Source organism: Stomoxys calcitrans, chromosome 3, assembly GCF_963082655.1.
Source record: "Stomoxys calcitrans chromosome 3, idStoCalc2.1, whole genome shotgun sequence".
Lineage (NCBI taxonomy): Eukaryota > Metazoa > Arthropoda > Insecta > Diptera > Muscidae > Stomoxys > Stomoxys calcitrans.
Window position 1 is genome coordinate 96001423 of NC_081554.1, and position 24909 is coordinate 96026331.

General features: G+C 39.4%; 1 protein-coding gene across 1 annotated transcript in view; it reads left to right on the plus strand.

Annotated features, from left to right (window-relative positions):
- The window catches only part of LOC106085010 (S phase cyclin A-associated protein in the endoplasmic reticulum), a 293777-nt gene that overhangs the window by 33710 nt on the left and 235158 nt on the right, over positions 1–24909 (plus strand). The window contains exon 6 of the mRNA XM_013249005.2: positions 16288–16427. Within this exon, the coding sequence (XP_013104459.2) occupies positions 16288–16427 (140 nt within the window). The remainder of the gene's footprint in view (positions 1–16287; positions 16428–24909) is intronic.

The following is a 24909-nucleotide window of genomic DNA, read 5'->3' on the forward strand; positions in this document are numbered from 1 at the left end:
CCTTATTTTATATAACCTCCACCATGAACCGAATTTGGAAAAATCTCTGCTCGGTATCTCTTAAACAAAGGAACAAAGGATATGAATTGCTATATTATTAGAGCTATATAATGTTATGAACCGATTCGGGCCATATTTGGATTGGATATTGTAGATCATAGTAGGTGTCATTGTGCAACATTTCAGACAAATCGGATAAAAAATTGCGTCCTCTAGAGGCTTAAGAAGTAAAATCGGGAGATTGGTTTATTATATGGAAGCTAAATAGGGTATAGAGCGATTTAGACCATACATGGCACGTATGTTGAAGGTCAAAGCAGATGTCATTATGTAAAATTTCAGCCAAATCGGACCTCTAGAGGCTCAAGAAGTAAAATTGGGAGATCATTTTATATGAAAAATCGAACAAGAATTGTGCCCTCTAGGGGCTCAAAAAGTAAAATAGGGATATCGGTTTATATGGGAGCTATACTAGGTTATGGACCGAAGAACGTTATGGGCTCTGCAGAGGCTCAAGAAGTATAATCGGGAGATCGGTTTATATGGGAGGCAGGGACGAATTTCAATAAATATTCCCATTACGCTGACCCTCGATTCCTTTGTCCGATTTTGATGAGATTTTATATATATTTATAATTTGTCAACTTTTTTAAATATTTTGAATTTTTAAAATTTTTGAAAAAAAAAAAATATTTTTATTTTCTAAGTCCCTACAACAAAAAAATCATTTTCTTAATATTTTATGACCATATAGCGAAGAAAACTGGATTAAATGGTTTTGGCATAAAATCGCACCTGCTGTGAAAAGAAGTGGGATTAATGTCATAAATTTATTTGTTTGAATATAGAAACCATCAAATGCAACAAGACATTAAAACGGATTCCAGAAGTGATCCTTCCGGATTTTGAGAAATTTCTTATTAGATTTTTGGGATATAAAAAATTGCCGACTTTCGAAAAGCCAATTTCCCCCAAAACATGACGGAAAAAATTGTCATTTCAGTCGTTTACGTTAATCCAAATTTTTCTCAGGCAGTTCTATTCTTGGGTATTATTCGTCGTTAATGCAATTTTTTTAAAGACAGTATCGCAATATAATTTTTTAAAAGAAAACATTTTTGTGATTGTTCTAAACAAAAAGTTATTAAAAGTTTCTTTATGCCCAAAATCTTTATGGAATTTTCTGGCCAAAAATTTTTCCGAAAGACCAGCATTTTACAAACACTTTTCGGAGACATAATACTAAATAATTTTCTCTTAATTCTCGTTTTATTATTTTAATTGCAGTTTTATCTGTTGAAAAAAATTTTTTAAAAAATGTATTTAAATGAAATATTTTGCTCGATAGTTTGAAAAAAGTTTTCCAAAGAACAATTAATAATTTTTCGATCGAAGGTTTTTGCAATGGAAAAGGAAAGCCAGAGATCACTGCACACCACTATGGGAAGCGTTTTGTCGTTTGGTTGGAATAACTCATCGGCCATATTAAGTGTGGAGGCTTCAAGGGCCAAACGTTGGTCGTACTTATACCGAATGTACCGCGAAAACGTATCTACGATGTTATATACCATCTATAATTATGATCGTATACGACAATAGTTGGATGTAATTTTTATCGGACATCATTTCCATCGGAAGCGGATTTTCGATCCATTTTAATTAAGTTTGAGGAAGAAATTAGCGACACCATCTAGCAGAATGTAGATGGTAACAATTTTTGTTGCTTAATGTTTTCAGTTTGTTTGCATAAAATTTTATGAAAAATCATAAAAATCAATTTCATCAAAATACTGAAGCTGATTCGATGAAACTTTCACTACAGAACTAAGATATCCCCAAAGACAAGCACACTTTGAAGGATCGGCCTATAAATGGTGTGTTGGCAATCAGTACAAAATTGAGCTCTGACTTTATGACCAAATGTCACTGCCGATGGGTCAGTTCATGCACCCAATAGCGACCACAATTAAAAAAAAAATGTTGAAGTATCTTTCCCAATTTCACAGTAACAGAAGAATTTTGGCAATTTTCGATTTTGGAAAAAATGTAGGTTGCCCCCCCCCCACAAAATAAAATCCTGGCTACGTGACTGATGGGAGGTATATCAAAACATCGACCTATAAGGCCCATTTACAATTTCAACAGACCTGCAGTCATAGGAAGTATTTGTGTAAAATTTTAAGTGCCTAGCTTTAATCCTTCGAAAGTTAGCGCGCTTTCCGCAGACAGACGGACTCACGTAGAGGACTAGATCGTCTTAAAATTTCACGGCGATCAAGAATATATTTACTTTATGGGGTCTTAAACCAATATTTCGATGTGTTACAGACGAAATGACGAAGTTTGTATGTATGGAATGTGGGGCTCAGTGAAAGGTATTTGCGAGTTGAGTACGCATCTTTTATCTATTTTCAGTGCCACCCCAAAACACCACCAAACCGGGCATATTGACCTACCATGGTAATATGAAGATCAAATGCTAGATATTTGGGAGTAGAGCACGAAATGGATATTAACTTTCGGGGCAACTAGTGAACGAACCGACACATATCGCATGTGTCCAAGGGCACCAAAATAATACTCTTGACCTTTTATTAACTTCACACCCTGAAAAGTATGAAGTTAATACTCTTGCACCTCTTAATAACTCCGATTACTGCATTGTTTCAGCATCTTTTTCGTATTTTGCTCTTCCACCCCAGTCCCGAAGCGGTCAATATTTTTATACGAAAAAGCACGTTGGGCAGAGCTCAATGGATTCTTTCAGCATTTTAATTGGAAACTATGTTTTCGAGATGACGATATAAATGCTACTGCTAAAATGATTGAGAAGATAATTTTAAATGGAATGAGGACATTTATTCCAGTTAAGACTATAACGGCGTAATCAGACGACAAAAGTTGGTTTAACCAGACATGCCGAGATGCTGTCAGATCGAAAGAGGTGGCATTCAGGAACTGGCGCTTGGATAAAAATTCCAATACTGAACTGCTGCGCAAGCAGGCAAGATCTTTGTATGCCAATGTGCTTAGGCGCGAAAAATTTCTTTACGAACAGCGTCTGCGTACTAAGGTTCTTGCTTCTACACGGGGAAGTAAGAGCTTTTGGTCGTTCGTGATAAGGGCAAAGGGTAGTTCTTTATCTATTCCAACTCTTATTAGGGATGATCAAACCTTCACTGACCCGGTTGATAAGGCTAACCTGTTGGCTGATATATTTGCAGGGAACTCTTCCCTGCCGGATAGCAATCAACCACCCCACTCAATCGAAAATGTGTTTGGCGTCATGCCCCAAATATTTTTTTCGAACTCATGGAGTTAAAAGGGTTCTTAAGAATCTAGACGTAACTAAATCCCCGGGCCCGGATGGCATATCAACACTTGTCTTATGCAGGTGTTCTTCGACGCTCGCTCGGCCATTACGCAACGTTTTCAACATTGCCTACCGTGCGGGAGTCTTCCCGGCGCGTTGGAAGGTTGCTAACAATCAGCCAATACCTAAGAAGGGTGAGGCAAACAACCCTGCGAATTATCGGCCAATTGCGAATGCTTCGCTCTCTCCAAGGTCATGGAGAGCATGGGTAATCACCATCTTGTGAGGTATTTAGAGTCTAATGACCTTCTTAGCGACCAACAGTATGGGTTCCGCAGAAATCGCTCTACGGGCGACCTCATGGCACTTCTGTCGGAACGTTGGAGTCGCTCAATCCACCAATTTGGGGAGAGTAAGATTGTGGCTCTGGATATCTCCAAGGCATTTGATAGGGTCTGGCACGGTGCACTACTATCAAAGCTTGTCGTATTTGGTGTCGGTAATGGCTTCGTTCGATTTATTTCGAGCTTTCTCAGAGATCGCACTATTCGAGTCGTTATAGATGGGTTCTCATTCAATGAGCACAAATTGACCGTAGGTGTACCCCAGGGCTCTGTTCTTTATCTTTCTCCTTCTCTTTTATTATTATTTTTATCAACGATCTGGTGGGTCAGACATCGAATCCAATCTACTCATTTGCGCATGATAGTAATCTCTGTCATTTGTACTCATTTAATAATAGGCCGTGTCTTCGAGTGATTGAGGACAAGAGAAGGATAATACACTCTGCCAGGATTTCCTGGCCAATTCTGAGTGGGGTCGAATGAATGGAGTAGATTTTAATGCACGGAAGGCTCAGTGCTGCTTGTTGTCACACAAACGATTCGCTGACCCATTACGATCATCTTTGTCAACATCAACGGTATAAATGTTGAGCAATCGGAAGTTCGTGATGTTCTGGGAATGAAAAAAAAGTGATGTCCGTTGGGCTAAACATGTATTTGAAGCGTCGAAAGAAGCACTCAAGTGTTTAGCCTACCTTAAACTGTGTAAGAATTACTTCACTCCGTCTGATCTTCTTAACATCTACACCACTTTCATAAGGCCAAAAATGGAGTACAACTCACATGTATGGGCTGGAGCTTCAAAATCATCTCTGGAGCTACTGGACCGTGTACAGAGGAGAGCGATGGCGTTGATTGGGGACAGTGGGATATCCAACTCCATTGCCTCCCTTCATCATCGTCGCAATGTGAGTTGTTTGGCGCTGTTCTATTGGTACTTCCATGGTGTGTGTTCGTCTGATATTCGTCTTCTTATTCCTGATGTAAGGATGTATGTCAGGGATACTAGACATTCCAGGAACTCAAACCGTTTGTATTTGATTAGCCAGCAGACCGCACAATACATTATAGAGAGAATTCATATTTCGCCCGAATCGTTCGTATGTAGAATCGACTTCCGGCTAATGTTTTTCCCACCCACTTTGGCATCCAAAGATTTAAGACAAATGTCAATAAACACTTCATCCCTTTTTCCCCCCTCCAATTCCTGATTTCCTCTCGCCAACGCAATGCACTGCATTCATAGGGGACATCCTCCGCATGTTGGCCGATAGAAAAAAATGTCTGAGGAGCCGTTCAATCCCCAAAACACCCCCATATTAAACTTATTTACCGACCAAGGCAATATAGGGCTCATATAAAAGCAATTAAAGAGTGAAATAATGTGCAGCAGAACGGGCCCGGTCCGGCTAGTATCTACCCCAGTCAAATATATGTGCAAAAAAATCATGATATTTTCCATCTAAATGAGACAAGCAACTAAAGGACAAAATCTGTTTCTCTGTTTCAACTTCATCCAAAGGACCATTATTCCTAATTTCTGTGAAATGTTTGAAATTTCTATAGAAAATATTTATGTGTGCATAAATAAAAATTAAGGATTTAGAAGCTAAAGAGCCAACAATTTCCAATTTTTTCGGTGATTACTGTACGCTCATAGAAATTTTTTTGTAAAAACTGCAAAAACTTGTCATTCCGTTTGCAACACATCGAAATATCCATTTCCGACCCTATAAAGTATATATTCTTGATCAGCGTAAAAGTCTAAGACGATCTAGCCATGTCCGTCCGTCTGTCTGTTGAAATCACTCTACAGTCTTCAAAAATAGAGATATTGAGCTGAAACTTTGCACAGATTTTTTTGTCCATAAGCAGGTTAAGTTCAAAGATGGGCTGTATCGGACTATATCTTCATATAGCCCCCGATCGCCGATCCGCCGATTTAGGGTCTTAGGCCAATAAAAGCCACATTTATTATCCGATTTTGCTGAAATTTGGGACAGTGAGTTGTGTTAGGCCCTTCGACATCCTTCGTCAATATGGCTCAGATCAGTCCAGATTTGGATATAGCTGCCATATAGACCGATCCTCCGATTTAGGGTCTTAGGCCCATAAAAGGCGCATTTATTGTCCGATGTCGCCGAAATTTGGGACAGTGAGTTGTGTTAGGCCTTTCGACATCCTTCTTCCATTTCACTCAGATCGGTCCAGATTTGGATATAGCTACCATATAGTCCGATCTTTCGATTTAATGTTTGCGGCCCATAAAAGGCGCATTTATTGTCCGATGTTGCTGAAATTTGGGACAGAGAGTTAAGTTAAGCCCCTCCACATGTTTCTGCAATTTGGTCTAGATAGACCAATATCTCGATTTAAAGTCTTGGCCCCAAAAAGGGGCATTTATAATCCGATGACACATTGACTTATGTTAAGCTTTTCGACATGTATATATGGTTCAGATCGGTTTATTTAGTTATACACAATTAAACAATGACTTGTACTTATTAGTATTTCGTCCAAATCGGATCATATTTCGATATAACTGCTATGGGACATAAGGTATGCAATTTTCAAGGTTGTTGTTGTTGTTGTTATTGTAGCAGTTTATTGTGTACTATCTTTCGTCTGCTTGATTCTGTTGAGTGTCAAGACCCAGGAACTCCGCGACTAAGATGGGGTGCGTCCACAGGGATCTGGGTCTGAGTCGAGTGGGTCTGGCCGGGCAGTTAAACAGGTGACGTGTATCGTGCGGTCCCTGGTTACAATCGGGACATACATCTTGCACGTCGGCATTAATCCTAGCTCAGTGGGAATTGAGGCGGCTGCATCTGCCGGAACGTAATTGAGCCAGAACCACTCTGGTTTGCCGGGGGAGGTCGATTTCTTCGGGTGCAATGGGTGGCGGTCGTTCTCCAAGGACTACATTCACCCCGTAGCCAATTAACGCGTCTGCATGAATGTTGTTCAGACCCGCTTGATATACCGCTTGATCTAGAGGTTCTCTCTTGTAGCGCTGGACCTCACGCTCTAGATCGTGTAGATCTACCTTAAGGCTTCTGGGCGGTGGGTATCTATCGACAAGATGATGATTTGGATGATTTCTGCGATAACAGCCCAAAAGGTATTGCTTAGACAGCATGTAGTTATGTCTTCGCACTGGTAGGATCTTTGTCTCCTGATGGAGGTGGTCCACATGAGAACTGAGGAGACAGCCCTTCGCAGTACGAAGGGCGGCATTCTGACAGATCTGAATATTATTCCACTGCGTGTGACAAAGTTGACGTGACCACACTGGCGCTGCATAACTTACCACAGACCGGCCAATTGCTTTGTACGTGGTCAACAAGGTTTCTTTGTCTGCACCCCAAGTGCTGCCAGCGAGTGACTTGAGGACCTTGTTTCTACTTTTGACTTTATTGCAGATTGCTGTGGCATGTGGGGAGAAAGTGTAGGAGCTGTCAAATGTGACGCCAAGTATTTTGGGACACTTGATGGTCGGAATCATTTCTCCATCGACCATCACTGTCAGCTCAGTATTCACCTCACGCGAATTTGTAGTGAACAGTGTGGCTGAAGATTTGGTGGCGGATATCTTCAGATTTCTTGCAGCGAAATATGAGGCAATCTCGTTGAGGTAGACGTTCAACCTATCGCAGATGTCATCAATGGGTGGGAGGCCTGATGCCATGATCGTACAATCGTCCGCATATGATAGATCTCTATGCCGTCTGGAGGAGGTGGGATGGAGGATAGAGGATGGAGGAGATATCACCCCACCTTGGGGAACTCCCTGTTTCACTCTACGGTGTTTTGACTTCTTATCCCTAAATTCCACAAATGACTGGCGGCCACACAGATAATTCGCGACCCAACGTTTCAGGCCTGGCTGGAGGGACGTGTTGGCGATGTCCTCAAATAATTTGGCATGGCTGACCGTGTCGAATGCCTTCGATAGGTCCAGTGCCACGAGGACCGTCCTATCACATGGCCTGGGTTGATTGAAGCCACGGCAAATGTGTGTGGTGATGGCATGCAAAGCTGTTGTTGTGCTGTGCAGTCTCCGAAATCCATGTTGATGCTCGGCGAATGGAAATTCTCCTACGAGGCTCGGGAGGAGTAATGCCTCAAGCGTCTTAGCCACTGGTGAGAGAAGGGAGATCGGTCTGTACGACTCCCCCAAACTCGGGTTTTTACCAGGCTTCAGTAGCGGGATCACTCTGCCCATTTTCCAGACATCGGGAACTATAAGAGTGTTCAATGACAGGTTAAGGACAGTGGTAAGGTACTCAACTCCAGGTGAATCCAGATTCTTCAACATCAATGTAGAGATTCCGTCGGGGCCCAACGCCTTGCAAGATTTGGCGCCACGGATGACATTCGTAACTTCGCCCACGGTAAATTGTGATGGCTGTTCATCGGCTCGCAGACCACGAATACGGCGAATGGCTCTCCTCCTTGCCCTGTCTCTCTCGGGATGCACAATAAATTGACGGTTGAACAACCTGGCGCATCTTTTCGGATCAGTACGGTTATCTCGCCAAAAGTGACTGAGGTCCTGTCGTCCCGTCTACCGGGGTTCGAGAGAGACTTAACAGTGGTCCACAGTTTGCCTGCACCGGTGCCTAAGTTACATTGCTCCAAGTGTTCCAGCCACAAATTCCGCTTATGTTCGTTGACTACCCTGTTTATTTCCAGATTCAGCTCGCTGATTCTGGGGTTAGCGGGGTCCATTGCACGAATCCCATCCCGCTCGTCTGCAAGTACCACTGCTTGCGCCGGGAAATTGGGTCGCACTTGCGGTATTCGACCGGCTGGTATAAAGCGAGCGGCTGCTGCGTTGATGATGTCTCGGAATTTCCTCTCGGCCACTAGCACATCAGAGGGGGGTGGCAGTTCATTGAAGCGGCGATTGGTATACTCTCTGAAGCCAGTCCAATTGGCCTTCTTGTAATTGATGAACGTCCGGCGCTCAGAGGTTATGAAGTCGGGTGGTCGGTCGATGGTGTGGATTATGGGGAGGTGGTCTGACCCCAAAGAGATGACGGCTTGCCAGGATACGTCACTCAGGAGATCAGGGGATGCGATTGAGATGTCTGGCGAACTGATGCACCTCCTCGTAATCCTAGTGGGGGCATCCTTATTCACCGTGCAAAACGTGGAGCTATCTATCTGCTCTGCCAAAGCTATGCCACGCTGGTCGTTACCTAGGGGAGAATGCCATGACGAGTAATGTGCATTAAAATCCCCCAGAACCAGACGACTATGGCCAGATAGCAACCCACTAATGTCGGGGCTGTAGGCCTGGCCATTAATCGGGACACAGCTACCAACTGGCGGTATATACACGTTGTATATCTCTATCTCGGCAGTACCAGACCTGACTGCTACCCCCATATATTCCATGTATGGGTCACTAGCGTCAAGCGCAGGCGAGATAGGTCTATACTGCACGGAATGGTGTATAACGAAGGCCAATCCCCCACCTCCATTCCTTGAGCGATCCTTACGTAGCACATTGTAGCCGTGACAACTGTGCAAGCTGCAGGTGTTAGTCAGCTTTGTCTCCTGGATCGCTGCGACCGATATGCTCTTCCGACTCATAAAATCTACAATCTCATCAATCTTGCCTCGTAGTCCATTGCAGTTTAACTGCAAGAACGATACATTTCCCGACACTGGCCTGGCAATAGTAGGGCTAGGGTGCTGTCGTTGCATAAATTGCCGTACGGGAGAGGTCGGGGGGGTCACATAGTCCGACGACGAGGACGCCGAAGGCGACGACGGCGACGCTTGTGACCCACTGCTGGCTATGTTCGCACAGCACCTAGCGACATAGCCAGTATGACTATACTCCCGTAGCGAGGTTAGGCCAGAGCAAGAACGGAAATGTACCCACTCCAAGCACCGGTTACACCTCACCGACACTGACCGATGATGAAGGCGGTTCTGGCAAACGGAACAGAACCAGGGTCCGGGGTTCTTTTCAATCCCGGCACGGAGAAGGCACTCCGGGATGTGCCTCTCCCATGACGAAAAAAGACGAACACGTACACTGAGGCGGCAGCCCTTGCCGATGAGGATTCCATCGGGTCAATCCGGTGCGTACAACCGGCTGCCATGGGATTGCAAGGTTTTTCTAGGTGGTTTCAAGGTGGTTTACATATATACCCGAGGTGGTGGGTATCCAAAGTTTGGCCCGGCTGAACTTAACGCCTTTTTACTTGTTAATATAGTCTTTTGAACAAAATATTAACGATTAATATTGCAAAATTTTTTTACTAATATATAACAAATGCCTCAATTGTAGTTTCGAAGTTAACATATTTTAAATGGATTTACTCAAAAGTTCAAAATTTTTAATTTAATATCAGCAGACTAATATTTCTGGGTGTAGCAATACGTAAGAATCAACTAAATTTTTAATGAAATAGGAATTAGAGATAAATGTATTTGGGGTTTTTGACGAAAAATACGCCTTATACAAAAAATATTAAAGCTATATATATATATTAAAGCCTTTTATAGCAAAGTAAAGTTCAAAAACTTCCCCAATTCAGTGTAACAAAAACACACGAATTAAATCGTGGAGGGGTTACTAGGTACCCTCGACAATTCAACATAATTGAATTGTGTGGACATCTATAAGGCTGAGCTAGGAAAATATAAGGGCGAGCTAAGAAAGGCTCAAAAAAATCCTGGGTAGAATTCTGCAGCTCCGTGAAGGATACATCTGAGGCCTCTGGGCTGAAGAAGATTCTGTCCTTGAGACCTATTACGGTGGGTTTTACTCAGAAGTCAGAGAATGTATGGACAATGTCTAGAGAGGAAACACTAGAACTACTCGTTGATACACATTTACCGGGAAATTCTGTAGCGAACGACGTACCACCTTATATGAAAGTTATCCAATCCCATCCTATGGTGGTGGGTTTAAAAGGATTAAAAATTTTGTTGATGCAATCAAATGCAGCTGATACTTGTACAGGTTTAAGAAAATACTTTTGTAAGACTTAAAAAACAAAAACTAGGGCGGACGTTTATAAAAATTGTTTTCCTGATCCACTTAAGTTGCGATTTACGTCCTCGAGTTCCTCTTACTAGGCTCTTCTGTTTTGGGTAAGTGTTAATTCCATATGGTCAATCTTTTTATTCAAAAAACATATTGCCACATTATTTACATCCCAAACTAACCAACTGACCCAATTTTATACCGACCGTTACTCTAAATATAAGAATTTAAAAGATCATAGGCATTGCAAAAAAATATTGGATTTAAGGCCATATTTACAAGAACTACTTGATATATTGACACCAAAATTCGCGTTTACAGTAATTTTTCTCTATCAAATAGCATTTACATTCCTTTTCCATTTTTAGCCACACTCGCGACACAGTGCGACGTGGGAAGAGCTTAGGGCTCCCATTGAATGGGAAATAACGACAGTTTCGGCTGAAATGTGTGACTAATAATGATGGTCTCGCCAGGTTTTGAGCCCAGGCGTTCCAGCGGCCATCATAAGCGGACATGCTAACCTCTGCGGTACGGTGGCCTGTCTGACTGAGTCATCGAAAATTTGGTCCAAAAGTGCTTAACGACATTGTTAGATCTCGTTAAGCAGATCAAAAGTTATAGCCGCTGAAGCCGTTGTGGAAATGGAAAGTGGTCAACTTTGTCACCCTGTATTAAAGATATAGACCAATAACACCATTTTTCTTAACGCCTCCTCTACAGATGTCTAGAAAACTTTTTACGGCCCACATCAACAGGCAAAAAGTTGTGGACTTATTTCCAATTTTTTCACCGTTTGGCCCACTGTGCAACGCCATGTTTGAGTTAGGTGCTTTAAAAGGGGTTTCGCCATACGCTTGTAGAATTTTTGGTCGGTTTTGCTTTATAGTTTTATGCGGTCCAAATCAGATAACCTGATATAGCTCCGATATAAACCCCATTTGACATTTTTACCCCCTGGAAGGGGGTAGAAATGGTAGAAAAATTTTAACATTTTTAATCGAAAATAATTTTTAGTGGTAAAGGACAATCAAAATAACATTTTGCTCATCAAAATTTAAAAAAATATATTGTATATTTTTTTATATATTTGTATTTGATGTCGCCTTTAGGGACCATAAAAAATTGAATTTTCCAGTAGTCGGTATTTCAATGCCAGGTGAAAATGGGTCTTTTGCGCCCTTCAGAAATGAAATTTGCCGATCGATTTATATAGAAGATATATTACAAAAAATTATCCGGGGTATCTTTTTTCAAAATTTACCTGCCTATGGACAAAAAAAAGTCTGTGCTACGTTGGCGCAGAAGGTTATTTGTGCTTCTATTATTCCCAACACCAGGATTCTAATCATTTAAAAGGAAGAAATTGAGAAATTAAGATATTTAGCTGAAACTGGGTATAAATTACTTTCCCATCCACATTCAGGTTTAGTTCGAACTACACTCTTAGGAAAAAGTTTGCTGAAAATAGCAAACTCTGTCTGCTGAATATTAGTGGTTAATTTTGCAGCTATTGTAGCAGTAGTTCTGCTATTACAGCAAAAGTACTGCAATTTCTGAGTAGCAGGCTTACTGCTGAACGGTCTGTTGTTTGCTGAAAATGACTGCTGCTTAATTATGAAGGGCATGTTAGAAGAAACAAGTAAAAGCGTGCTAAGTTCGGCCGGGCCGAATCTTATATACCCTCCACCATGGATCGCATTTGTAGAGTTCTTCACCCGGCATCTCTTCTTAGGCAAAAAAAGATATCAGAAAAGATTTGCTCTGCTATTAGAGCGATACCAAGATAGGGTCCGGTTTGGACCACAATTAAATTATATGTTGGAGACCTGTGTAAAATGTCAGCCAATTCGAATAAGAATTGCGCCCTTTGGGGGCTCAAGAAGTAAAATAGAGAGATCGATTTATATGGGAGCTGTATCGGGCTATAGACCGATTCAGACCATAATAAACACGTATGTTGATGGTCATAAGAGGATCCGTCGTACAAATTTCAGGCAAATCGGATAATAATTGATAACAGCTATATTAGGTTATGAAACGATTTGAGCTTTATTTGACACAGTTGTTGAAAGTAAAAATAAAATACGTCATGCAAAATTTCAGTTAAATCAGATAGGAATTGCGCCCTCTAGAGACTCAAGAAGTCAAAACCCAAGATCGGTTTATACGACAGCTATATCAGGTTATGGACCGATTTGAACCATACTTGGCGCACCTATTGGATATCATAACAAAACACGTCGTGCAAAATTTCATTCAAATCGGATAAGAATTGCGCACTCTAGAGGCCCAAGAAGTCAAGACCCAAGATCAGTTTACATGGCAGCTATAACAGGTTATGGACGGATTTGAACCATACATGGCACAGTTGTGGGATATCATAACAAAACACGTCGTGCAAAATTTCATTCCAATCGGATAAGAATTGCGCACTCTAGAGGCTCAAGAAGTCAAGACCAAAGATCGGTTTATATGACAGCTATATCAGGTTATGAACCGATTTGAACCATACTTGGCACAGTTGTTGGATATCATAACAAAACACGTCGAGCAAAATTTCATTCCAATCGGATAAGAATTGCGCACTCTAGAGGCTCAAGAAATCAAGACCCAAGATCGGTTTATATGGCAGCTATATCAAAACATGGACCGATATGGCCCATTTACAATACCAACCGACCTACACTAATAAGAAGTATTTGTGCAAAATTTCTAGCGCCTAGTTTTAATCCTTCGAAAGTTTGTGCGCTTTCCGCAGACAGACGAACTCACGTGGCTAGATCGTCTTAAAATGTCGCGACGATCAAGAATATATATACTTTATGGGGTCTCAGAGGAATATTTCGAGTGGTTACAAACAGAATGACGAAATTAGTATACCCCCTATCCTATGGTGGAGGGTATAAAAATAGACACATATGTAAATGTGTGTCTTAGAGAATGTTTATAATCACCTCTGAATGTATGCCATGCCAGTTATGTACACATTAGCAGAGCAAATAACAGAAAATGCGAGCTAGCTCATCTACATTTCGAAATTCATAGACTCTGCATAACCGACCACCCGATCTACCGTTTTCAGCTCTTAAGACGAATATTTTTTATCTTTTAAAGCATCCATATACACCTATCTTCCGATTTAAGGTTTTGAGCTTATTAAAATCAAATTTTTTACCCAATTTCGCTGAAATTTTAATCAATGCATTGTAGAGGGAGAGAGAGAGAGAGCCAGGGAGGGTATGATACTCTCTACAATCGCATCGTATATAATCCAGGTCGGATTCTATTTGGATGGATCTCTCGATTGAACTTCTTGACCTCATAAATGACGTATTTTTCAACCGATTTCCTTGAAATTGGATAGTATTGACCTTTTTTACATTCTTTCCCAATAGGTTCATATGGGATCACAGTTGAATATAGCTGTTATATAGAATGATCTTCAGATAAGAAATATACCTATGGTTGTGGGTATTCAATCTTTGTCCTGTGAGAGCTTATGGCTTCTTTTTTGTTTTTCTTTTTACTGTGGTACAGGGTATTATAACTTAGTGCATTTGTTTGTAACACCCAAAAGGAAGAGAGATAGACCCATTGATAAGTATACCGATCGACTCAGAATCACTTTCTGATTCGAGTTAGCTATGTCCGTGTGTCTGTCCGTCTATCCATGTTCATTTGTGTACAAACTACAGATCGCAGTTTTCATCCGATCGTCTTCAAATTTGGTATGGGAATGTTTTTCGGTCTACAGACAAAGCCTATTGAAATGGGAAAAAATCGGTTCAGATTTGGATATAGCTTCCATATATATGTTAGTCCGATTTGCAGTAATAATGTAATAAAATGGTCATTTGTCAACCGATTCGCTCGAAATTTAGCAGGAAGGATTTTCTTATGACTGTCGAAATTACTGGTGAATTTCAAAGAAATCGGTTCAGATTTAGATAAAGCTCTCTGCAAGCTCATTTATTGACCAAACAATTTGTAAGAAGTATGCTCGAAATCTGTTCAGATTTAGATATAGCTCCCATATATATGTTCGTTAGATTTGGATTAATATTGCAAAAATGTGCTCATTTGTTTGTTTACCTATTCTCTCAAAATTTGGCAGGAAAGATTTTCTTATGACTTTTAATATTACTGGTAAATTTTATAGAAATCGGTGTAGCTCCCATACATATGTTCATCGAATTTTGGGAAATATGCAATAATGTTGTCATTTCTCTCAACCGTATTTATTACAGTTTAAACATATTTGCTCGAAATTTGATACGGAGTGTTTAATAACCTATCCGAAAGCATCAGCCGAGGTCCATCAAAATTTGTTCAGATTTAGATATAGCTCCCACTTTGTACCTAAAGTGGTGCCGCCCGACTTTTGCCTTTTGCCTTGGGTGTAGGAGTTGTATTTTACAATAAGAACATCAATTAGATTCCTGAAAAATTATTATTTTCTTTGCTAAAATACTATATGCCGACTATGGGAACATGTCATTCCGAGCATTGGAAAATGGTGCCGACTACAGGTGAACAAACACCTGTATCATAAAATTGAGAATTTGAAGAATTTAATAAAAGAAATTACAATTTGTTATAATTACATCTTAAACAAAACAAAATCCCGAAGCCAAACTTCAATTGAATTGATCATTTGTATCAGGAAGGAGGATGGATTGAAAAATGGAAAATTCTTATACTGAAAAGAATTTAAAAAAAATGTTGCATATTTTGGTGACAACCTTGGCGGATATAAAAAAATCCTTAGCCGTTAGATTAGTTAATATTATAGTGAACTCTGGCAACCCTATAACCTACCGCTGGTTCTCTATACAAGCAACAGTTGCTATCAATAGAGTAGAACAGACAATTTGTAACGAATGACAATTTTTCATGTCAATTGTTAATAAATGGACAAAAAATTATAGAGAGCAAAACGACGATGCCAAAGCCGACATATGCGTCCTCCGACCAACGACGGTGATAAATTGGCGAAAACAGAAAGTTTACGGGAAGATAATACCGACAAATGATTTCTTCTCATCCACTGAAGGTTTCACGGGGGTCAACATTACGATAAGTTATGGCGATAGAGCAAAATGCTGAGATTATTTAAAGGGCAGCTAGACAGGCACATTAAAGAGAATTCAAACAAAAATTTGGAAGAGATAATGCAGTAACAAAACTCTCACTCATTTTAAACATTTGCAAAATATTGTGTTGTGTTAAAATACCTACACAAAGTTTGTTCGTTCCCTCTTTTTGATGTCATAATTGCATCAACAACAACAACGATTTGAAAATGTGATGTAAAAGTCATGACTGATGGCTGCGAATTTTTGTTTTGCTTTAATTTAGTTATTGTTTTGCTTTGCGAATCTTTTGTCAACAAATCATGGATAAAAGAGCAGCATGAACATGCTGACGGGGTGGCATAATAGAACCGAATAACCCTCAAATCCTTTTGATGTTTGTTTGAAGGAATAGGGGGGATGGTTGTTTTCGTATATTTAATCTCGCGCTCTCGCTGTTAAATGTTCTCCTAGTTTTCACACTAAATACCTATTTCTTAATATTTTCATGTTATTTGTTTTTTTCCCATTTCCACTGCCTAAAAGCTTCCCGAGGAGAAATCACCACACCACCCTGTAGAGTTATCCACCGAGTTAATGCTGGCATGCACGGTGGCACTGTCGCCATCCTATACAAAAAAGCACACCCACCCCAACGTCTTGGAACGCCTACCGGATTTAATAAGGTAAGTTGTAGAAGTTTTAACAAAAACCAATACAAATATAATCAGAGAGTAGCAAAGTGTCAAAGAGATTCTGAGAGAGTGAGAGTTATTCTGGCTCTCTTTAAATGACAACAATGCCGCTAGGGGAAATTGAATATTTTTTTTATAAGGGGAAATTCGAAATTGTTTGTGTGACAGAGATAAACTAGAGTGTGGTTTCGAATTTCATATATTGCCGCAGTTGTTAGAAGAGCTGCATTCTAGTATTGGATTGTTAGGCGTGGTGGTGCCTCTTTCTATGGGTACAAGGGAGAAAGATACTGCGTGCTTGAGTGTGTGTGTGAATGCCAGCCTGCTGTTTGTTGCTTGGCGGCTCGGTGGAATCGTCATGGCCAGATGATTATAATGTGTGTGTGTTGCCGCAGAATATTAATCGCGGCTACCAGTACCAAACAAGCTACCACTTACCACTCGTTCGCTGTCTACACTGCTGCTGCTGCCGCTGCAGCTGCTTCAGTTGATGCATAGGAAATCAACTTTTTATTCGTTCTTATTTTCCTTACCACAAAACTGTAAAGCCGCTTGTATTGTTGTTCCCGCTTTTGTCGTTGTAGTTGCTATTGTCTTTGGTGTTTTCACGAAAAAAGCAAAAATATATAATTCTTAATACATGTGCGAGTGTGTGCAAGAGTATGCTTGGTATACGAGCAGTGAATGAATCGAAGCCTTTCTCTGAGCTTCCCTATGCTGCTAGACCCGCAGTAGTTGTTCCCTTGTCCTTGTCATCCTCTCTGTTTAAATTGGAAAAGTTTTGTTTTTGTTTTTCTTATTGTATTGCCATTGTTTTTGTTAGCTCTTGTTTTGGGGGGCTCTTTCTTTCTCCCCTTTGTCTGGCTGGTGTGTCAACACTGTTGTATGCATTGTATTTGTTGACTTCCATTTGTTGTTCTTTTTTGAGTTGTTGGTGCTCATAATTGTTGTTTTATTGCATTGATGCCAAAAAAAAAAAATAATTTTTCTACATCACCTGAGCCTCTTACCAACATCTTCATAGTCTCCTCACCCTTTCATCCTTTGACATTGCTTCTGCTGGCCATGTTTGTTCTACTTTTAAAAATTTCGGAATGGAAATTTCTTCATTGTGTTTTTACTTTGTGCAATTGTTTTGTCCCGTTCCACCTTTATTCCCCTTTGATGAAATTCCTTTTCTGTTTTCCTTTCGATCACAATTTTCAATATACTACAAATATGTGACAACTTTAAATCATGAGGCACGAGCTTTGAGTTTTACAAACACCTTTTACGAGCGTCATGTCCTACTATAATTCAGAACAGGGATGATAATTTTGATACTTTGGTATTTTTTTTGATACTTTGTGAACAGCGAAAATACCACGGAACCCCCCAGCGAGAAATTTGGTACTTTTACGAGAATAACCATTTTTTATGCCCACCACAATACTAATCTAGTCATTTCGTTTGTAACACCTCGAAATATTCGTCGAAGACCCCATAAAGTATATATATTCTTGATCGTCTCGACGTTCTGATTCGAAATAGCCAAGTCCGTCCGTCCGTCTGTCGAAAACGTAAAGCTAGTCGCTTGAAATTTGGCACAGATACTCAATATTGATGTAGATCGTTGGGGATTGCAAATGGGCCATATCCGTTCAGATTTAGATATAGCTCCCATATTAACCGATCTGGCTGAAATTTTACATGTCAAGTTACGTTACGACTTTCAATAGCTGTCAAATACGGTCCGAATCGGTATATAACCTGATATAGCTCCCATATAAACCGATATCCCGATTTGGCTTCTTAAGCCACAATTTTTATCCGATTTGGCTGAAATTTTGCATGTGGTGTTCTGTTGGGACTTACAACAACTGTGCCAAGTACGGTCCAAACCGGTCTCCCGATTTAACTTCTTGAGCCCTTACTAGCCGCTTACTTATCTTCCTACATATAAAAATCAATTTGTGTTTGTTTGTAGGTTTGTTTGTTTGTGTGCTCCTTATAGACTCAAAAACGACTGAACTGAAAATTCTTGAAATTTTCACAGATAGTGCATAATGATGCCGTAGTGCATCATTATGCACTATCTTATTTAGGGTACTAAATTTTTTGATATTTGAAGAGGGGCGGACCCTCCCCCTTACCCTAATTTTCAGAAACGGCAGATCTCGGAGATGGGTGGTGCGAGTTAATCGAAATTTTGTGTTCTCTGTCATAGTAAACTAAGAACAAAAATTTGGTATCCAAATTTCGGATGGAGTATCTAGGGTGGCCGCCCCGCCCCCAAAACCTACCAAATATACATATATAGACCAATCACGACAATATGGGACTCAAATGAAAGGTAATTAAGGTTAGAAAATGTATCTGATATCCAATTGTCGGACCAAATGTTTGGGGGACCACCTCAACTCCCAAAATCATATGTATTTACCGACCATGGCAATATGGGACTCAAATGAAAGGTATTTGCGAGTAGAGTACGAATCTGATATCCAAATGTGGGACAAAGCTCCTGGGGGTTTACTCACCCCTTCCCCAAAACACCCGCCAAATAGGGCTTATTTACTGATCATGGCAATATGGGGCTTAAATGAAAGGCATTTGAGTGTAGAATACGAATCGGATATTCAAATGTGGGACCAAGTGTTTGGGAAGCCGCCCCTCCCCAAAAAGCACAAATTTACGAGCATAGCAATATGGGACCAAATGAAAGGTCTTTGAAGCACGAATCTTATATGAAAATTAGGGTAAACGTACCATAATACCACCCGTATAGGAAGTATTTGCTGACCATTGCAATATGGGGCTCAAGTAAGAGATATTTTAGAGTAGAACACAAACCTGATATATATTTTCAGGATCAAGTCACTGAGTGGCGTATTTATGACGTATTTATATTACTTGTTTGCCTCTAGTAGTGTTGGAAAAACGCAATACAGAAGCCAGATATGACGGTTCATTGGTATAAATAATCTTGTGGATTTTTTGCAACGAGCGTATCTTAAGGTACGAGTCAAATGATACACCATATACTTGTCTGGCAAAGTCAGATACCCGGCCTCTAATACGCAAACCGAAAATGTATTTAACGACATCTTTAAAGGCTATGTGCAATTTATGAGTTCATGTGAGTTACATCACAACCGTAAAAAAACCTCGCAAGGGTATAATAGTTTCGGCAGAATAAATGTCCTAGCCAAAAGCATTCTTATGGACAAAGGGGTGCACTGTCGACGGCGGCATTGTCACCCGATTACTAGTAATCCTAGTAATTTAAAAGTAGTCCGTTGGCGTTTGTCCATGTGTTTATTCTATCCAAGTCACTATTAAGGCGAAGTACGCCATCGATCAGCCTGTACGGCGAAGAGCTGTACGTACATACATATTAATACCACAGTTTCGTAACTGTCTAGGAAGGTCATTGCTATATAAAGAAATAAGGAATGGTCCCAATACAGGCCCCTGTTGAACAACTCTTGAGACTGGAAAATAACTAAAATACCGGCTATCAACACATACCGATTGGTTTCTATTCGAAAGATAGGAAAATATAAGATCCGTTGTTCTTTCAGAAAATTGAAATAAATGTTTCAGTTTAGGGCTAAGTCTATTGGGATCAACAGAATCAAATGCCTTCGAATGATCTAAAAGAACAAGAAAAGTATCTTTATCGCTGTCAATATCACTCCTTACATCTTCAACTACTATCAAAAGTGCAGTAATGCAACTGTACTTTGGCCGGAAACCACACTGAAAATCTGTTAGCAGCGCATTATTCGCAATATATCCTGATATTTTCCGGTTGACTAGAGACTCAAATATCTTAGAGATGTATGGAAGTATTACTATTGGCCTAAATTCCTAATTTTTAAACCAGAAATCGAAAGAAAGGAAAAGATCGCAAGAGTTAGGCAATCAGTTGTGCGTTTTCTCCGACGCACAGTGAACAGGGCAAACTTCTCACATATCAAGGAGTGCTGGCCGATTCAAGTTTAAGCTCAATGATAAGGGGCCTCCTTTTTATAGTCGAGTTCGATAGGCGTGCGGCACCTCTTTGAGGAGAAGTTTTTACATGGCAAAGTACCTCACAAATGGCGCCAACATTAGGAGGTTCTCACCAGGATTCAAACCCAGGCGTTCAGCGTCATAGGCGGACATGCTTACCTCTGCGCTTCGGTGGACTCTGCACCTCTTTGTTGGCAAATGATTCTTGTCCATTTCAGTTTTTTATTAAAACCATTGAATTAATTTTGGCATTTCAGGAAAACCATAAAAAGTTACTATTCGCAGTAGGCTCTGAGAATTTTGTTTTGTGGTCTCGACAGAGTTTGTGCTGTTCGACTGGTGAACATTGGTCTTCTAGTGCAAAAACAAATCCAAACAAAAATGCAACGTTATTTGAAAAGTTTTTCTACTGCACATACAGTCATTCATTCTATAAACGGCCTTGCATTTTTTGCAAAAATTGCAAACTTTGTAGTTGAAATTTCGTAAAAATTCCACCAGAAGGAGAAAATCCAAATGTGGTGTCTCAAACTCCTTCAGTTGAGAGTTGAGAAGGAAAAACTTATCACAAAGCCAAACAGGACAACCAATAGATGGTAACCAAATTAATTTGATGTTGCCCCAAGTTCAAGCAAATTTAAATCTTGTCTGTCTGAGAAACAAAATCAAAAAAAGATGATGTTGATGATCCAATTACTCATTCGTCCCAAGTATTGCTTCCAGTTGTGGTTTCCTGTGGGCTATCTCATTTCATTGTTTGCCACAGAATTATTGGTCGCTTTGTGTATGGTTTTTTCTTCCATTTCTTCCAGGGCCCTTTGTATGGTCCATTTTTATTTCCATTTTGTTTTCATTGTTGTCCAATTTTAAGGACATACATAAATTTAAATAAAGTTGACAAACAACAGCCTGCCAACAATGGGAACAAAACATTGTAATGCAAATAAATTTCAAAGAGAGGAATTTGAAAAAACAACATTCACCACAAAGGACCCTAAACTAAAAAATAATAAAAACACAATGGCCAAAAAGTAACCAACCAATGGAGATGTATGGTCAACAATACCATGCCATACTTTTGGGGGCAAAGGGAGACTTCAAACTCATCCAACCACCCACCCACCTAGCAATCATTTGTCAGTCATTTTATTTCTCAGCATCAGCATCAACGTCAATGACCATCCATCCATTCATCCATCCACCATCCATAGTCGACTTTGTGGCAGCACAGAAATAAAAAAAAAATTAGAAAAATGGAAGAGCTAAATAAACGAAACTTTTTCAATCGAAGGTAGACAAATCTACCTAAAACAGCAGCAAATTGAAGGAATTTTTGAACAAAAGTACAACATCAGACCTTGTAGGACAGAAAAAGCGCAATTTGATATTTTTTTCTTATTCAAACTTTGTTGATTATCATTCCAACAATTCTTCTGATCTTTATGCAGTGGAATTGCGTCTTAGAAAAACTAAAACTTTAAAGTTAATTTTTATACCCTCCACCATAGGATGGGGGTATACTAATTTCGTCATTCTATTTGAAACACCTCGAAATATGCTTCTCAGACCCCATAAAGTATATATATATTCTTGATCGTCATTATTAGTCGATCTAGCCATGTCCGTCCGTCCGTCTGTCTGTCGAAAACACGCTAACTTTCGAAGGAGAAAAGCTAGCCGCTTGAAATTTAGCACAAATACTATTTATTAGTGTAGGCCGGTTGGGATTGTAAATGGGCCAAATCGGTCCATGTTTTGATATAGCTGCCATATAAGCCGATCTTGGGTCTTGACTTCTTGAGCCTCTTGAGGGCCTAATTCTCGTCCGATTTGAATGAAATTTTGCACATGGTGTTTTGGTATCACTTCCAACAACTGCGCTAAGTATGCTTCAAATCTTGGGTCTTGACTTCTTGAGCCTCTAGAGGGCGCAATTCTCTGCAGCTTTGACTGAAATTTTGTTTTTGTATCACTTTCAACAACTGTACTTAGTATGATTTAAATCGGTTCATAATCTGGTATAGCTGCCATATAAATCGATTTGGGATCTTGACTTCTTGAGCCTCTAGAGGGCGCAATTCTCATCCGATTTGTACAGCGGCTTCTCTCATGACTTTCAACATTCGTGTCTAATATGGTCTGAATAGATCAATAGCTTGATACAGCTCCCATATAAACTTATCTCCCGGTTTTGCTTCTTGAGTCCCTACAAGGCGCAATTCTTATCCGAATGAACTGAAATATTACACAATGAGTTCTACAATGTTCTGCATTCATTTATGGTCCGAATCGGACTATAACTTGATATAGCTCCAATAGCATAACACTTCTTATTCAATATTGTTGAATAATTAGTTGTATTCAACAATTCAAGGTCCTAGGTGGTGCGATCAAGCTTGATATAGCTCCAATAGCATAACACTTCTTATTCAATATTGTTGAATAATTAGTTGTATTCAACAATTATTCAACAATATTGAATAAGAAGTGTTATGCTATTGGAGCTATATCAAGTTATAGTCCGATTCGGACCATAAATGAATGCAGAACATTGTAGACAAATGCGATCCGTGGTGGAGGGTATATAAGATACAGCCCGGCCGAACTTAGCACGCTCTTACTTGTTTCTTTAAACACTGAAATAGCCAGTGGCGGATCACTAAATTGTTGAAGTTCAAAGAACATGTCGTAACAGAATGAAAAGGTTTGTCCAATTGGTGCCTTCTAAGATTATCCTCTTTTTGTGTTTCGCCTTTATTCATACTTCATATCATGAAGGTTGCAAAACTTTAAAATCTTATTGGCTAGTTTAATAAAATCCACGATAATTGGATTCTATAAGAAAAACGAAGGTCTATGTTGCACAGTGGGAGAAAATCGAAAAAAAACTAATAAAAATATTTTGTGTGAGAACGGGTAAAGATATCTCTTGACATTTGAAATGGTAAGTGCTGAGGTGTTAACGAGTTTGTGTGCGAAATTTCAAGGTCCTAGGTGGTGCGATCAAGCTCCTACTTTAAAAAATTGTTGAGGCTGCCAATTCTTCATTTGTGGTCCAATTTTCAAATCCTTTTTTTTCGCTTGAGGTATACAATATCTCCTCTGGTTTTTGAGATATTCAGCTTTTAATTTCTTTTGTTGAAATTTTGACCTAGATCTGCTTTGTATTTTGCAATTTACAATTGCATTTGTGGTTCGATTTTAATTTTAATGCATGATTTGGATTTGTGACAAAATTTACAACAACTATGCCGCAACAACGGTCGACATCTGATTACTCAGTAAAAAGTTATACAGTTTGGAAGTCAAAAAAAGTGTATTTTTTTGGTAAAAAAAAAGTATTTTCCTAATTAGTCTTTACAATAAAACTTGCTTAAATACCTTTTGTTCTTTTTTGTTTGTGAAGAGGATATATAGTAGATGCTTTTTAAGACAAATTTGAACAAATACTTCAAAATAGGCAATTTTTTATTAAAACAATTGGAAAAACCCCTCCCTTTTGCAAATTCCAATATTTGTAGCCTCCACAGCAGATTTACTAAAAAATGCCGATTTTGAAACCATCTTTGCCAGAAAGGAGTATTTTGGGAATTTTGTAAAAAAGAAAATCGGGCAGAATTTATTTTTAGTTTTTTGAAGGCAATTTTATCTGGAAAATTCAAAAATAATTTCTAAGATATCTTTATTAGTTTTTTTCTTAAAATTTTTCAATTTGAATATTCGTTTTCACAAAAATAAAATTTTTACACTATTTTTGCTTTTACAAAAATTTCTCATCAAAAATTTTATTTTTTTATGTTATCATACTCTTTTTTGTCTTCTACAAGTCTAGACCTTTTCACCGATGTATTGTATAATTTGTGTATAAAACATGTTATACCCTGTGCCAAAATCGCTACCTAGTGTGCAGACCTCTATGATTTTTTCACCTATTCTGTAGAGTGTAATTGTGCAGAAAATTTGAATAAAGTCGAAAGGTGGGCTTTTCCTCTAATTTGTGAAAAGCAATATCAAAATACTCACTGACGTCAAAGTTGGCTCAAGTATATCCTTTACATATTCAAAAAAGTTGGACTGCTTTGTAGGGATTTTTGAGCACTATCTAGCAAAAAAAAGAATTTTGAAAATCGGACCACAAATGAAGATTTGGCAGTCCCAAAAATTTTTCGGAGTACCGAGATGACTAAATTTTAGGGGCCTGCCAAGAGGCGTCCGGACCACCTATGGCCTTGCACACGAACTCGCTAACATCTCAGCTCTTACAATTCCAAATTTCAAAGAGATATCTTTACCCGTTCCCACACCCCATATTTTTTTTTAGTTTATTTTCGATTATCTTCATTGTGCGTTGTTTATGAAGATCCATCAGCATTTTTGCGTTAGAGGCTTTAAATCAAAAGTTAGAATCGGGTTCTTCTCAAAATACACCAGCATAGAATGCCTGTATTAGAGCTGGCAAAGTATCGATATTAGTTTT